This window comes from Sphaeramia orbicularis, chromosome 24 (genome assembly GCF_902148855.1).
Source record: "Sphaeramia orbicularis chromosome 24, fSphaOr1.1, whole genome shotgun sequence".
Taxonomy (NCBI): domain Eukaryota; kingdom Metazoa; phylum Chordata; class Actinopteri; order Kurtiformes; family Apogonidae; genus Sphaeramia; species Sphaeramia orbicularis.
This window is the reverse complement of record NC_043979.1, coordinates 37,064,944-37,080,043: the sequence shown is the minus strand read 5'-3', so window position 1 is coordinate 37,080,043 and position 15,100 is coordinate 37,064,944. Positions and strand designations below refer to the sequence as shown.

Genomic DNA, 15,100 nt, shown 5'->3' with positions numbered 1-15,100 from the left:
GAGTTTTGGACATATTTCTGCAAGGAGCGATGGAGCTATGAATATTTGTGGTATTATATTGAAGTTACAGTAAATCAACAGATACGCAAGAGGAAACCAAAACATGCCGAGGTATATTAAAGAATGTGTTTGTATTTTTATTTACTACAAAACCCCTGCAGTCTTTCATATAGCTATTGAGACAATGAGCGTATAGGTATGAGGACGAATGAGGGAAATGGGATGGGGAGATGAGAGGAGAAAGGGGAAGCAGGTCACATAAGGTCAGGATGCAATGTTTGCACCCACAGGGCAGCAGTAGAATGAAGGGGGAGCAGCAGTAGGGGTTAAAAAAAAAAAAAAAGAAAAAAAAAAAAAACATAAAAAGATGGCGCTGAACTCTTACCTTTCTACCCTCAAGGAAGTTGAGAGCTGTACCGATGTTGGCGACCCAGTGGATCCGCTTTTGCTTCTTGCCCTGCTCACATGGCTGGAAGAAAAAAGGGAGAACAATGGGGATGGTTGTGAAGAAAAAAAGACAGAGGATAGAAAGAGGAAGAAATAGACAGTGAGGATAAAATAAAATGATGCTTTGTACAACAGATAAGTTACAGTCACAGAAAAAATTATTAGACCACCCTTGTTTTCTACAATTTCTTGTTCATTTTAATGCCTGATACAACTAAAGGTACATTTGTTTGGACAAATATAATGATAACAACAAAAATAGCTCATAAGAGTTTAATTTCAGAGCTGATATCTAGCCATTTTCCATGGTTTTCCTCATAATAACCAAAATCACTTCAGTTCTTACATCAATAGCTAAGGCATTGTACTGCCAAAAACAATGCTTTTAGGCATTTCATGTTTTCTTTTCTGTCTGTTTTAGTCACATGATACACACAGGAGTTAGTACTTGATTGCATAACCATTGTTTCTGATGATTTTTAATGGTCTAATATTTTTTTCTGCAGCTGTATATAACACAGGCCTCAATGTACATAATTTTAATCAAAAAATTGTACATACTATGGGTTTAATTCCATTTTCACTACAATCATATTACTTTTACTTGAATGGAATAACTTAGTATTTTTATACCTATGGTTAGATGGATGAAATAGAGAACAGAGCTGTTGCTGAAGTTACAACCATGTGCTGTGATATGATGTACTGTCCTCTAAATACTATCTGCTCTGGAATTTTTGGCATTTACACAGAGACATTTTTTTTTTAAAGTAAAAAAATAGACTCAGACATGCAATATGGAAACAGCAATGAAGTATAAAAACAAAAAAAAAACAAAGAGTCCACAGTCAAATCAATAGGAGACGGACAGCTTAGACCTAAGGCAATATTGGCCAAGTAAGATCCTTAAGCTGTCTTTGTCTGTGCTATGTGTGTGTATGTGTGTGTGTGTTTGTGAGTTCTGACGTGTCCTTGTTAATCAGGGCTTTTCTGTTCACTTCCAACATCCTAATAAAGCAGATCAATGAGCATTTTCAAGTAACAATGCTCATTTCACATGCACTCCATCGTTCCTTTGAGACTGTCAGAGACACTTAATGTACCGACATTGACTGTTACTATGAAAATAAACAGTAACCGAATTTCTTTGTTACAGTATTTGACCAGTCAGCGCAACGTGATCAAGTTAAAATTTAATCCGCCGAGATCAGAGGATATGAAGTGTTTGAAGTCCATCGCCAAATCACATGCTGTAGAAGTGGCCATGAGACTCACCAGTTTCTGTCCAGAAAGGACTTCCAGCAGGGCCAACAGCATCACACCATCCTTGATGTCCTCGAACAGGTCTGTCACAACCAGAGGGGGGACGCGCTGCAATGACAAACAACACAAATGCCTTATTGGAAAAAGGAAGTTTTGATCTGAACCATTTAAAGCGTTGAAAGAAGAAAAATGGTAACGATTTAACCCTCAAATACCTGGAACTACTTCTGTGGTGACTTCCAAATTAACCTTTCCTAAGTGATTTATCACCATTTATTATAATATTATCCACTGTAATTTGCATTTTTCAGTGAAAATCAGATGACTTTTTCACCCAATTATATCATTAACTGAACATAAAAACAAGTGTCTACAATGAGTCATTTGTCAAATTATATGGATTTTATTGGAGAATTGATGTTGCAGAAGATGATGGTGTTTCCATGTTCACTGCAGAGCCTCTGAACATCCAAATGGATCATATTTGATGTCACTGAAAAGCTAATAAACTGTATTTTACCTCGATTACTTATATGTATTGATAGGATTATTGGTATAAAAGTAGTTAAACATGTTAAATCAGTGGATGCTTTTAATCCCTGGTGGCTGTTAAGGCCTTTGATGATTTTAAGGAGCAATAACAAGTATGGACACGAAAAAATTATGGTTTTTAGTATTTATTCATAATTTTAAACATTTGTTTTGAAGATATTTGTAGCTTATGTAATAAATCATGCAACATTAATTGAACTTTCATTTAACCAGGGAGACCCTTAACATTTTTTCAAAGGGCACACTTATCTACAAATTTATCAAGTCATGCACGATGAAAACAAAATATAACATATTAATGGTTCACACTAAAGGAGGGGACAGAAATCCATGTTCTGGCACTGGATCCTTAAAACCATTTCGTAATTTTATTTATTTTACTATGTTTGCTATTAAATTTTGCTTTTATATCCAGCTCCATATTCATTGTCTGTTGGCTAATTAAACCAAATGTTAACTCCTTTCTTACATAAATGTTGCATACCACGGACCCAAACAAAGGCTTCTCAGTCTTCGTGGAATGCAAAGACTTGGGATTTTAGTCTTAATAGCTGTTGCAATGTACATGAAACTATGAGGCAAGACGTGTTTTTCAGAAATATTATCCCACCCTAAGTGGTTGGGTTTATATGGACACCAGAATATGAAAAACACAGTATATTACACTGGGAGATGCTAATTTAAACTTGTGAAACATGGATAAAGGAAATCCTCATGAAAAAGGTACTTGAAGCTCAAAAAGAGTTTTGGCTGTGCAGTGTGTTATTGACAGACAGAGTCAGCCAAAAGCAGAGGCTCAGCAGGCTCTGAATGGGGTCCTCAAATCCTAAAATATGCTGATGATTTCAAACTTCTCATTGACTTTCTTCCCTGACCTGACACAGACTTCCAGACTCAGGGAAATCCACATATCTCTGTTTCTCGCCGACGCCACATCAAGGATTTCTCTTAAAGCACAGTCACATGCTGGGGCTGAGGGGAGGTTTAGAGGGGGAAAGCAGATGAGTGCAGCATTCACAGGGAGATTAGCGGCGAATGGAGTGAGGAGAAGGATAGAAGAGACGAATGGCGGAAGAAGGGATGTGTGCGTGAGTGTGTGTGAGCACGTGCAAGTGAATGAGAAAAAAAAAAACATAGTGGGAATGCAAGAGGGGTATAATTGAGTAGAAAGAGTGGCAGCAAAAAAGATGATTGCAGGCAGCGAGAGAAGGGACACTAACCTCACGTCTTTCAGAATTAATTAGCAAATACAGTAGCTCTTCTCACTAATTCCTCTTCTAATATCATTTTATGGCTTTGGATATTAGAATATTTAGACAGCACTTGTGCCCGTATCATAAAGTGACAGAAGAAACACTTGCAAAAGGATGAATTACACCATGAACTAATTGAAGTTAAATTTACCTATTTGTTCATTATAATCCCAAAGCTAATGAGGACGTTTCTGGCTAATTACAAAATAAGAAAGTAATATCGCTTCCTCTGCTCAGACACGAGCTAAAAAGGAAAAAAAAAATAAATCAAGGGCTTAATGAGCTAATTACATATGAGTGTCTGGGTGATAATTGATTGTGAGCGGAGGAGTTTGAGGATATGCGTCTGTCTGTGCTCTCATGTTATTCCCCTGGTGCTCTCTACTCGGTGGATTCCAAAAGATCAACAGCATGAAAGACAGAGGGATGGGAGGAAACAAAGAGGAAACTGAAGGGCTTCATCCTGAACTGCAATACGCCCTGTACTAAAAAAAAAAAAAACTGATGAAAGAAGCCTATTGTGCAAGTCTTTTGAGGGCTTCATAAATGCAATTGTACTCTCTTATTGTATCAGTTTGACACAGTAAGTTTTCAGCAAATTCTTGAGTGAAGCAAGTCAAACATTGGAGTCCCTGCATATAGTTTTGGCTACTGATCTATGCTGGGAACTAAAACCACAAAAAACAAAACAACGATGCTATAATAACAGCAAAGATGAGAGGTTACAGCAATAGTTATGGTACTGTGCAAAAGTCTTAGGCCACCTCTAGCTTTGTTGTTTTTGCAGGATTGAACTGATCATACGTATTTATTTGTTATTCTCTTTTTGTCAGATACAAGAAAATACAGGAAATATATGAACAGCCTTAAAAGACATTTTAAAAACTGAACAAAATGGGTTCTAAAGATTAAAGTCACTATTTAGTGTGACCCCTGACCCCATGACGAGAAGCAGCACAAACTAGTAGAAACATCTGCCATGTATTGAATGAAACCTAGTATAAAACATCAGAAAATTAATGCAATAAATCTGATATTGTCAGGCATGTTAAGAACAAAGGGAGGCCACCCTAAATACGAGCACTCTGGTTTATAAAAGCTTTTTTTTTTTCCCTGACATTTTTTTTCTTTGTTTTTCCTGCTGTACATACTTCACATACAGTATATCCAGATGGGATCTTAACACAGACTGCCAAATGCATGTGTGGTCAATAAAACTTTACTAAATCAACAAACTAATGTTGGACAAAGGATTTTGCTCAGTACTGTATGTGCAAGGATGGAAGTCACGGACTACAGTTATTCTCTTTACATTAACAAAGTACATTTGTGTGTATTTTCAGTTGAGTACATGTCACCTGCCTGATTTGAAGTCGTATTGTGACTATTGGGGATGATATTGCGATTTGTGACAGTGAGTTTACAATGACAGAAAATGCAGATTACTGATAATTTAGAAATATATATTTCTTCCAATTTAATAAAAACAAATTTAAATGAGCATAAAAAATAAGGGATTTTCATTTTGATTTTTTACACAGTAACTCTTGCTCCTAAATGGAATTGAGACTGGGATAACAAACAATGTTGGTATTCTCTTTAGAAATACACCAACAGCTTTTATTTTTGGAGAAGTCAAAGAAATACACTTCCATGTACATCACCATGCTTAGCTCAGCTCCTCTTTCTCCCATGAGGGAATTGTACCAAAGAGAAGAGGTCAGGGGGCAAAACAATATATAATGTATAGACAGCACCAACAAAGAAGAAATGGAAAGGGTCTTTGAACATAACAAAAAAAAAAAAAAAAACACAAAAGGAGCTGGCAGCAGCAGTCAGATATGATGAAACTTCAGTTACGTCACATTTAGCTATATATTTTCATGTTATATCATTTTATTTTAGCGAAATGGCTGCAATCATTAATCAATCAATCAATCATTAATAGTACCTTAATATGGGGGATTACAGGTTTAAATATTGCAGGAAACATTTATTTAATTAAATACACTATTACCCATGAAATTGGAATACAATATTTTTTTTACCTCTTCTCATGACATGATTGTGGCAATGTGATATGTTCTTGATATATACAGTGTAACAGACTCAGTATGTGATCATTGCACCTGCTCAAAGGTGATTACTGATTTGTGTAGATAAGACTAAAAAGAGGAATGTATCTGGAAACAAAATTATTCTAATTTTATGGGCAACAGTATACAGTTGCGGAAAAAATCATTAAACCACCCCTTGTTTTCTACAATTTCTTGTTCATTTTAATGCCTGGTACAACTAAAGGTACATTTGTTTGGACAAATATAATGATAACAACAAAAATAGCTCATAAGAGTTTAATTTAAGAGCTGACATCTCGCCACTTTCCATGGTTTTCTTCATAATAACCAAAATCACTTCAGTCCTTACATCGATAGCTATGGCATCGTACTGACAAAAACAGTGCTTTTAGGCATTCCCTGTTTTCTTTTCTGTCTGTTTTAGTCACATGATACACACAGGAGTTAGTACTTGATTGCATAATCATTGTTTTTGATGACTTTTGATGGTCTAATCATTTTTTTCTTGACTATACATAACACAGGCCTCAATGTACATAATTTTAATCCAAAAATTGTACATACTATAGGTTTAATTCCATTTTCACTACAATAATATTACTTTGACTTGAACGGAATAACTTAGTATTTTTGTACCTGTGGTTAGATGGATGAAATAGAGAACAGAGTTGCTGCTGAAGCTACACACCATGTGCTGTGATGTTCTGGGTTTCAACAGTGTGCATGGGGCATGTCATCCGCTCAATCTCCCCTCTCCCACAAACCCCCCAAAAAAGAAAGAACGATGTGGGGGTGAGTGGAGAAGTTAACCACTGAGAGAGGAGTGGGGAGATTCACTTTACTGTAATCTCTAAGAACACTTGGTTCACTGATTGCTGCACTAAAGCTGGAAAACGCCTGAGACGATGAGACCTCGCATCGGCCACTCTGTAATTAAGCTTTAACCTTCTCAGAAAGGATTTGTCAAAATGGAAACTTGGGACCCGCTTGCCAAATTCTCCCCCCTGTCACTCCACTGCCACACAGGGTGCAACTTGAAAGCCCCAACCAAACTATTAATTTGTCGACAAAATTTAGAGGCACACAATATTAATATAACCCTCTTTAGATATGAGAAACAACTTGCTCGTACTGCTTTGCCGGCTTCCAACAGTTTCTACGTTTGGTTTGAACACAGCGACTTAATCTGATGAACTGCTCTGAATAATGAAAGTCATTAATCTTCTGTATAAATTACCAGTTCTTTCACAGAAACTCTTTGTCGGAGCTCATAAGACTTCTTTTGTTATACCTGTGGAGTGGAAAAGTGTGGGGGAGGAGCGGAAGGAAGCCCTCACGCCATGTCTCAGCTCACCTAACGATTAATCACATACCTTTAGGCGCTGAATTAAAGACCTGTGATAACTGGAGTGGCCTAATCATCTGCATAGCCAAGGGCATGATCTATCCCTGTGAGAGTGAAGCTAAACCAACTGTTAAAGCCTCTTCTTTCTCTCTTATCCCTCTGTCTATCTGTCTCTCATTTTTTGGCCGAATGTGCCTCTTTAAATGGATCTTTGTGGAGTATTTATAGATGTATGATAAGTCACAGGATGCCATTACATACGTCTACTTTTCCACAGAATACACCCTCGTTATTCCAGATCCTCCTGTATTGACTTTTGCCCCTGCTCGTCACAAAGCTCTCTGAACATTCACCAAGCAGCGGTGATGCCAAAGACATTTTTGTAGACAAATATAGGCCAATCAGCATCACTATGGCAACGTCAGGCATCAGGTGAAAGGGTAAACAGTTTCATGATGGGCGAGGAGAAAGGAGAGCAACTAATTTGATCAACCACAGAGAAAAACGTGAGGTCCAAATACCGTTATCTCCTCCCATGGAGCTGTGATGGTATCATGAACCTATTGATTAAATGAATCGGTTAATTAAACTCAAATTTAATGAAATTTCCAGGATCTGTCAAACCAATTTATTTGTGTTTTTGGCATTAACAGGGCTCGAGTTTAAGGATTGCTGGACTGCTGGTTCATATTGTGCTGTTCTAATACAGACTTTTTACAACATTCCTCCTTGATATCACTATAATACTGACATTTCCTGACCCAAATTTCAACAGTCCAAGCATTTTAGTGTGATTATTTGACCATGAAGGAAGTCATGGCTTTATTGTGCATGAGAATGACTTAATAAATAAACTATGTGCTTAAACATTATTAAAAATTCACGACATTTAAATATTGGGCTATGAGTAATTTTCTGGTGGCACGGTCCTGATACTTGATATTTAATATTACTTCGATGTTTATTCCCTTCTGAGTGCTTTTCAAATGGATTTTCTGCTCCACGTCACCGCGTCCTGTGGCCTCCACAGCTGTTGTAATATATACAAATCCTTGAGTGGAGCATCTGCACTTGAATTTTTTATACTGTGACATATTTTCATTGTCCACACTATTCGAGCAATAATGGGTTAAATTGAGGAGCCTGATGCTGTTTAATGCAATAATTACACACATATGATGCACATGCAGCTGCATCTCGTCTGATTATAGTATGAATTACAGATATACTGTTGTCCACACTCATTGAGGAAGCAAATGAGGTTCAGTCTCGGACTAAAAACTCTTATCCTGACCAATCTAAATGAGCCAATATTGAGATAGAGAGCTTAGAGGTTACTAAGACTTAAATTACTGACAGTAGCTTGCAGGAGACAGATATATTGTGTAGTAAATTGTGTAATGTGAAAATGATAATTAGACTGAGAGTAAATCCTTGCTACTAGCTATACGAGATGGAAAAAACAAAAAGGGATAATAAAGGCATGCGACTAAAAGTGAGTGTGTGTGGTCTTAGGTGGAACAGTCAGTCCCGTGACCAGTGTTTTGGAAATGGAGCAAATGTCACAGCCAGAACAGTGAATAGAGTATACAAGAGCAAAGTGATTCAGAGTGGAAAAAGAACAGGAAAGAGGAAGTTTTTACTCCACGAACACCTGCAGTGTGGGAAAACACAATGCTGGCAGCAACACTCAGAATAAGCCAGACTCTCTTACCTTTGCCAAGTGGGAATTGATCCATTTAGTGAATGTCCTTTTCTGCACTGCCTCCTGCTCATCTGTAAATCAGAGCCCAAAGCATCACTATCAGTCACAGGCAATAATAAACAAAGAGGGGATTAAAACACAGTCTTCTCATTGTCTATTGTTTGGAGAGTTCATTTTGGTTTCCAGAGCTGGATGGTGACTGTAATTAACTTTGATATTATTACTATGTCTCCAACCCAGACACCAGAAGAAAATGTTACGAGGATAAGTAGAATCTCAAAATATGCTTCATATAAACATTACTACATATGTTGTTGATGTTATAGTGTTTTAACCAATCATTTTCAACCATGTTTGTTAGATAATACCCATTACTGAACTATTTTGTGCTGAGATTTTGGCATCAACAGTAATTAATTAGGGTTAAGAAAATATATCAGGGCTTGCAGGGCTCGTGACTGCGACTGAATTACGGTCGCATGCGCCTGAGAATTTCGGTAGTGCGACTGTTTTTGAGATTACGATCGCACGGTGCGCCAATAAAAAAATGAGCGAAAATTAATACGTGCGACTAGAATAATGGCTGCAGAAGTAACTCGTCAGCTGAAAATAAACAAGCTCCACGCCCCGCTGACTGAAGCGGAAAATCTAGTCCCCGCCCCCTCGCGTGCGCAGGCGGAATAAACAAAGGGATCAAATAACTCCACCGACGTTTGAAACAATCTCCTGACTTCAGGCGTGGTGTAGACCACAGTGACTAGGGTACGTTTACACGGCAACACTCCGCAAAGATTTCTCCTTTGCGTTATAAAATCATTCCGCGTTAAGACGCCGCCGCTATGATAACGATCTGCGTTAACATGAGTCCGCGAGGACGGCTGAATACGCTGTAGTGGCCATGCCAGACCAGTAGCTGGCGATGTAGAGCTGTAGTGAAACAGTGGTGGTAAAACAGGCGCCTGCGCACAAACAATTTCCGGTTTAGACAGCCTTTAAATGAGGAGAAGAAGAAGAAGAGGAGGAGGCGGACAACACTATTTACAAACAACAATGGCGAGTGGTCGTACAAAGACGCAGGACTTCTTTGTCTGGACAGACGAGCTGAGCACAGTTAGCAGCACGTATGTTGTTCTGAAACCGGCCATTGTTGTTGTGGTTGTTCCTTCTTTTTTCTGCAGCTTTATTGTGTCATAGAGGCTGGCAAACCAGCTTGGAGGCGCATTACCGCCACCAACTGGCCCGGAGTGGGTTAACTGGCGGTTCTTGGCTGCGCGCGCATGCGGTGACGTCGTATTTTACCCCGGAACGCTCCGACTCGCGTTAACACGGAGCTGGAATGCGGAGCGTATCGATAACGTTCCACCCTGGACCCTGGTATCAAAAGTTTCCGGATTCAGGCACTCTAGGCACCGTTTCCATGTTAACAGAAGGCTAATCCGCGATGAAATCTTCCCGGAGTCGACAGAAGCCGACGCCGTGTAAACAGCCCCTAAGGGCCTTTAGGCCATGAAATAAAAAAGTTGGTTGTTGCAAATAATGGTGTGATTCGTCTTTCTTCTCCAAGAACCAACTAAAGTATATACCACACATTGACAATTGTTTTGCACCTGTGTCAATGTAAGCTTTTTCTTTCATACTCTATTCAAATACTTTATTCCAGGTTGTTAACATTGCTTGAATACATATAGGAATATTACTTGGTATGGCCAAGAGTTTTGCTTGTTCTCCAAATTTTTTATATAATAGTGGTGCGCCTAGATTTTAGCCTGTGCTCCTAACTTTTTAGGGTTAGGAGCACAGTGCTCCTAGGTCAAAAAGTTAATTTTGAGCCCTGGCTTGGTTTAAAAAAAAGGAGTCAAAAAACATGTGACAAACAAAGAAGATTAAGTTCACTTTGAGGAATCCACCATCTTTGAATCATAATCTGTTCATGCAGTTATAGTAGATATGACCTTTGACCTCAAAAAGCAAACAACTCCAACTGAGAAAAAATGTACCGCAGTTCCTGAGGCATCACACTCAGAAGAGTGGACCTTGACCTTTGACGCTTGAATGTTTGTGCCAAATTTGAGGAAATTCACTCAAGACGTTCCTGAGATATGATGCGTGTAACAATGTGACCTTGACCTTTGGCCACAAACAACGCAATTTATCCTTGCATTCAACTGAACTGTTGCTGAGTCATTGTGTTTTAAACATAATGGGGACTAAATGATGGACCAACAGGCAGATCTTATGGAGTTCTGCTTTGGATGCAGCTAAAAATTATGTATAATATAGTCAATAAAAACTGTTTCCCTGACACTAACAAAAGTGTTTTTAAACACTTAATCTAAACACGAACAGGGGGTGGGACGTGAACTCCAGTCTCTGGTGGGGAAGTCCTGCATTTTGTTGAACCTTACCTACTTCAACCTCCTCCTGCTCATTGAGTGAATACTAAAAAGCCACAGATAAAACACTATAACATGAATGTAGAGCTAATGAATATAATCTATCAGCAATCTTGCATACACAGTCTTAGAAAAATCATCCTTATTTTTTTTATGCTAGCTTCTCATGACAGTGGTTAACCGTGATAATATTATATTTTGGCCTTTCTTGGATATAGATTGAAATTAGGACAAAATCCCAAATTTCCCATTTATTGACATTGCAAGGAATTTAGCTGACTTGGCAGAGATTTGGATTATCGGAGTGCTTTATAGTTTCATTATTTCCTTTAAATCTAGAGGCTGATTTGGTCTCCTATGTTACAGTTCAAGGAACCAGGTTTATTATAACCTGGGGTGCCGCTACCAATTTTGGGCCCCCTGAAACATAATCATGTTGGGCTCTTGGTACAAGAAAGTCCCTGGAACTTTGGTCTGTCGGAGGGGGAGTAGCAGCGGGGGCTGGGGGGTAGCGGTCCATGATTGTCAGAGTGGTGCAAAGTGAAAGTGAAACTGAAGATGTTTTATTATTCCTCTAACTCTCTGGACCCACTGTACTGCTGTATGGGCCCCCCGGATATGCTGGGGCCCATGAATTTGTCATGTTTATCCCCCCCTTAACGGCACCCCAGATTATAACTATAATAATTATGGTCTTAAAGTTTCACTTCTTGACAGAACATGATAAACACTAGTCAAACAGTGGGACATTTTGCAGTTCTGATGTAAAATAAGCTGTAATAAAATGCTACTTCTTAACAATACCATTGAGGTGGTTTTCTTCTTTGTGGATGAAGCAGACATGACACTACACTGGTGTAGTCTGTCTGCCCATTATTAACCTACAAATGCATGTTGCTGGGTTTTATTTGATATTTAAAAATGAATAATTAGGGATAAAATGGTAGGGATATTGAAATAAGACATATAAATGTTGAAATGAAACACACTGTTGGTTTACAGACATTGACATAACACATATCTGCGGTTTGCAGAAATGCAGGATTTTTTTTAGCTTTGCTGTCTAAAGTGTCTGAGCTCAATTTCTCACCACATCCAAAATCATACCTCAGACTGATGTTGGAGGAGAAGGCATTTGACATTTAAAGATGGCATTTTCAGAGGCTGGATGTCTCCTATGTAGACAGAAATCCTGCTCTCAAAAATGCCCTTTAGATGTTAGAAGGCCAGTGGTTTTCTCAGAACATGACACACACCTCTGCCATTATCTATAAAGAGGGTTTATTTATTTCTGACCACACTTCAAACAAACAATATTTTGATGCAATATCATTTAGACCAACAATTGCATTACAAACCTGATGTTACTAACATGAGTGGAAGGTCAGTGTTTGTGGTGGCTACAGTGATAAGACCATTTAGCAAAGGAACAATCAATAGTATAGATGTCTCCTGACGATGTCCCCTAAAAAGCCACTTAACTAAAATGAGGACGACACATAAATCAAGCCTCATCTCCCACATGTCCACAAACCACCTTGCGTACTGTACATACCTGGAGCATTTGTATTGAGTGTTGTATTCTTCTAGAATCCAACTAATGCATTTCTGCTGTAATTTATAACCCGATACCATCTGACAGCAAAATTCATTGTTGCTCACAGACCATGCAGTAAAAAATGGGACTTTTGCTGCAGTTACATCCACAAATTCATGTCCAACTGTCACACACATCTTATTTCACACAACACAGATCTATAGTCTACCTGGGACAGTAAGCATCCATTTATACTGTGACTGGCACATGTGACAATGCTTTTTTCTGTCCCGTCTGCGGCACAGAGCAATATCCTTGAGATAAGCACGTTATCTGCAAGAGAGGACGTCTGACACAGTGCTTTCCTCCTTAATGAAATATGCTGACGGTTTGATTACACTCAAGTTGGTTACCGTGTCACTAGGTAGAGTGGGCAGAACCGAACAGTAAGGGGTGTGTGTGTGCGACAGAGTCAGAGGGAGGGGGCTGTTCATACATAATGCAGACAAATTCACACATAGTCATACGTGCCACTGAGCAGGTCTCTGCTCTATGAATTAATCTTTTGATTGTGTCCAAGAATAATCAAATATTGATGGTGGTAATATCGGATGAGAATGAGAAAGATTTAGCCGGCATCCTGGAGCAGAAACATGTGTGACAGAGAACATGTCTGCATGTGTGTGGTGCCAGCCTTTCAGTCTCAGGGACGAGGTGACTTTGAACACACACGATCACACTTTAGCGTGCACACACACACACTCACTCACTCACATTCTTTCAATATCACAAAGGGAAACGGCCATCCTTGGTAACCAAGCCTCGCAGCGCCGCTTTAACACACTTGATTACCTTCTCAGTTAGTGTTGGCCCCTATCATTAGTCTCATCCGCAGCCCCTGAGTTCCCACTTTGACCCCCCACTGTGTAGATGACCTTAATGAAATATCATTAAAACCCAGTTAGTACCCTCAAAAGCAGTGTCTGCTGACAAAATGTGACACGACTCCTTGCAAAGCAGGCAGAAGGGGCAATAAGAACATGTACAAGGTCTTTACAAACTAGCAGTAAAGCAAATGCCCGACCTATTCTATGTTTCAATATGTTAATTGGCTGAGTTTTTATAAGATACCCACATATTATTATAAGATAGGTGCATATCATTACACATATTATCTAAATAGATAATATGGTCTCCCAATCTAATCTAATCTATCAGACAGTGAGGCAGACATAAGGTCGAATGCATGGAATCCAAATATAAAAGGAACAGACAGGCAGACAACCACAGAGTCAAACACAGATATAAGAAATCAAAAATTTAGTCAGTTTGCCCACTGGGCTGTGACATAAGACATACACTTGTCTGCTGCTTCACCTGCTGTAGGCTCAGCGACCTCCGTACACACAGACACACACTGTGCCAAAGTGGAAACGCCCCCCTCAAATCTCTGCCCGTTTAGCTTTACACACACCCCACCCACAGCCAAAACAATCTGCCCTGCAGGGAACACTTTGTAAGCAAGACGAGACTGAATCACACTGAAAAATGCACACACACTCACGTATGTCCGCAAACACTAACACACAGAAGGCACGTAGAGTGCATACTGCAGTGCCATGCTAAAACACAACGTACAGCATACTCAAACACACTTGCAAAATCCACACACACCGCACAGCTGTCTTCATGTCAGCACAGTGGACACACACTGCACTTGCACTGGCCCACTTACCGCGGAGGTAGTGATAGAACCCCGTCACCAGGTTGAGGGATGTGTTCTTTTTCGGGGAGGATTCACCCCCTGCTCGTCGTGCCATCTTGTACCCCGGACTACGCCTCGATTCCCGCCTGTTTTCATGGGGATGTTGAGAGGACATCCACAGCAACCTTCCAGGAGAGGCTACACTTGCCCTTGCTCCTGCCCTTGCTGCCTTTCCCCCCTTTTTCGGGGAGACGTCTTTAAAGAACTCCCCTGAGGTGACAGCGGTGGAACTGTTGCTCTGGGGCAAAGCAGCACAGAAACTATCACAATCCTGCTCTCCTCTTGCCTTCTTCTTGCTGTCCTGTGTCCTGTCCTGCAGTAACGGGCTGTAGACTCAGTCAGACTCAGTGTTTTTCCTGCCTGTTAAGCAGCTTGGGAGTGTGATGTGAGTGTACGCGTGATGCTAAGGCTGTTTGTGTGTGTATGTGTGGAAGTGAGTGCAGTGCAGTGCCGGCTTGCCTCAGCATCAATCTTTCTTGCTTAGTCCCCCTCTCTCTCTCTCTCTCTCTCTCTCTTACACACACTCTCTACTCTTTCCCTCCCACGTTCTCTCCCTCTCGCTCTTAATTTCACTGTAGGCTGCGGGAACAATCCACTTCCCTCCACTAGTCGGCCAATCAGGGTGCGTGGGAATGGGTGATGTCACAGCAGCCCCATCCTGATGTGGAGAGGGAAAAGTGGTAAGGGTGGTGGGAGTGGGTTGAAGGGGAACATTTAGCAGGTTAGGAGGGGTGAACGAGTGAGCTGTACTCTGACAGCATC

The 15,100-nt window shown here is 39.9% G+C and overlaps 1 protein-coding gene across 2 annotated transcripts in view; it reads right to left on the bottom strand.

The window, feature by feature from the left end:
- Positions 1 to 15,100, bottom strand: part of LOC115414752 (nesprin-1-like) — a 35,308-nt gene that overhangs the window by 4,163 nt on the left and 16,045 nt on the right. Inside the window, exons 1-4 of one of the 2 annotated variants that reach the window (XM_030128039.1) lie at positions 14,309 to 14,870; positions 8,653 to 8,714; positions 1,723 to 1,818; positions 386 to 469 (exon numbers count right to left, since the gene is read on the bottom strand). In XM_030128039.1, coding sequence (XP_029983899.1) covers positions 386 to 469; positions 1,723 to 1,818; positions 8,653 to 8,714; positions 14,309 to 14,453 — 387 coding nt within the window. In that variant the 5' untranslated portion in view covers positions 14,454 to 14,870. Of the gene's footprint in view, positions 1 to 385; positions 470 to 1,722; positions 1,819 to 8,652; positions 8,715 to 14,308; positions 14,871 to 15,100 lie in introns of those variants that run through there. The other variant, XM_030128040.1, reaches the window with a different exon arrangement.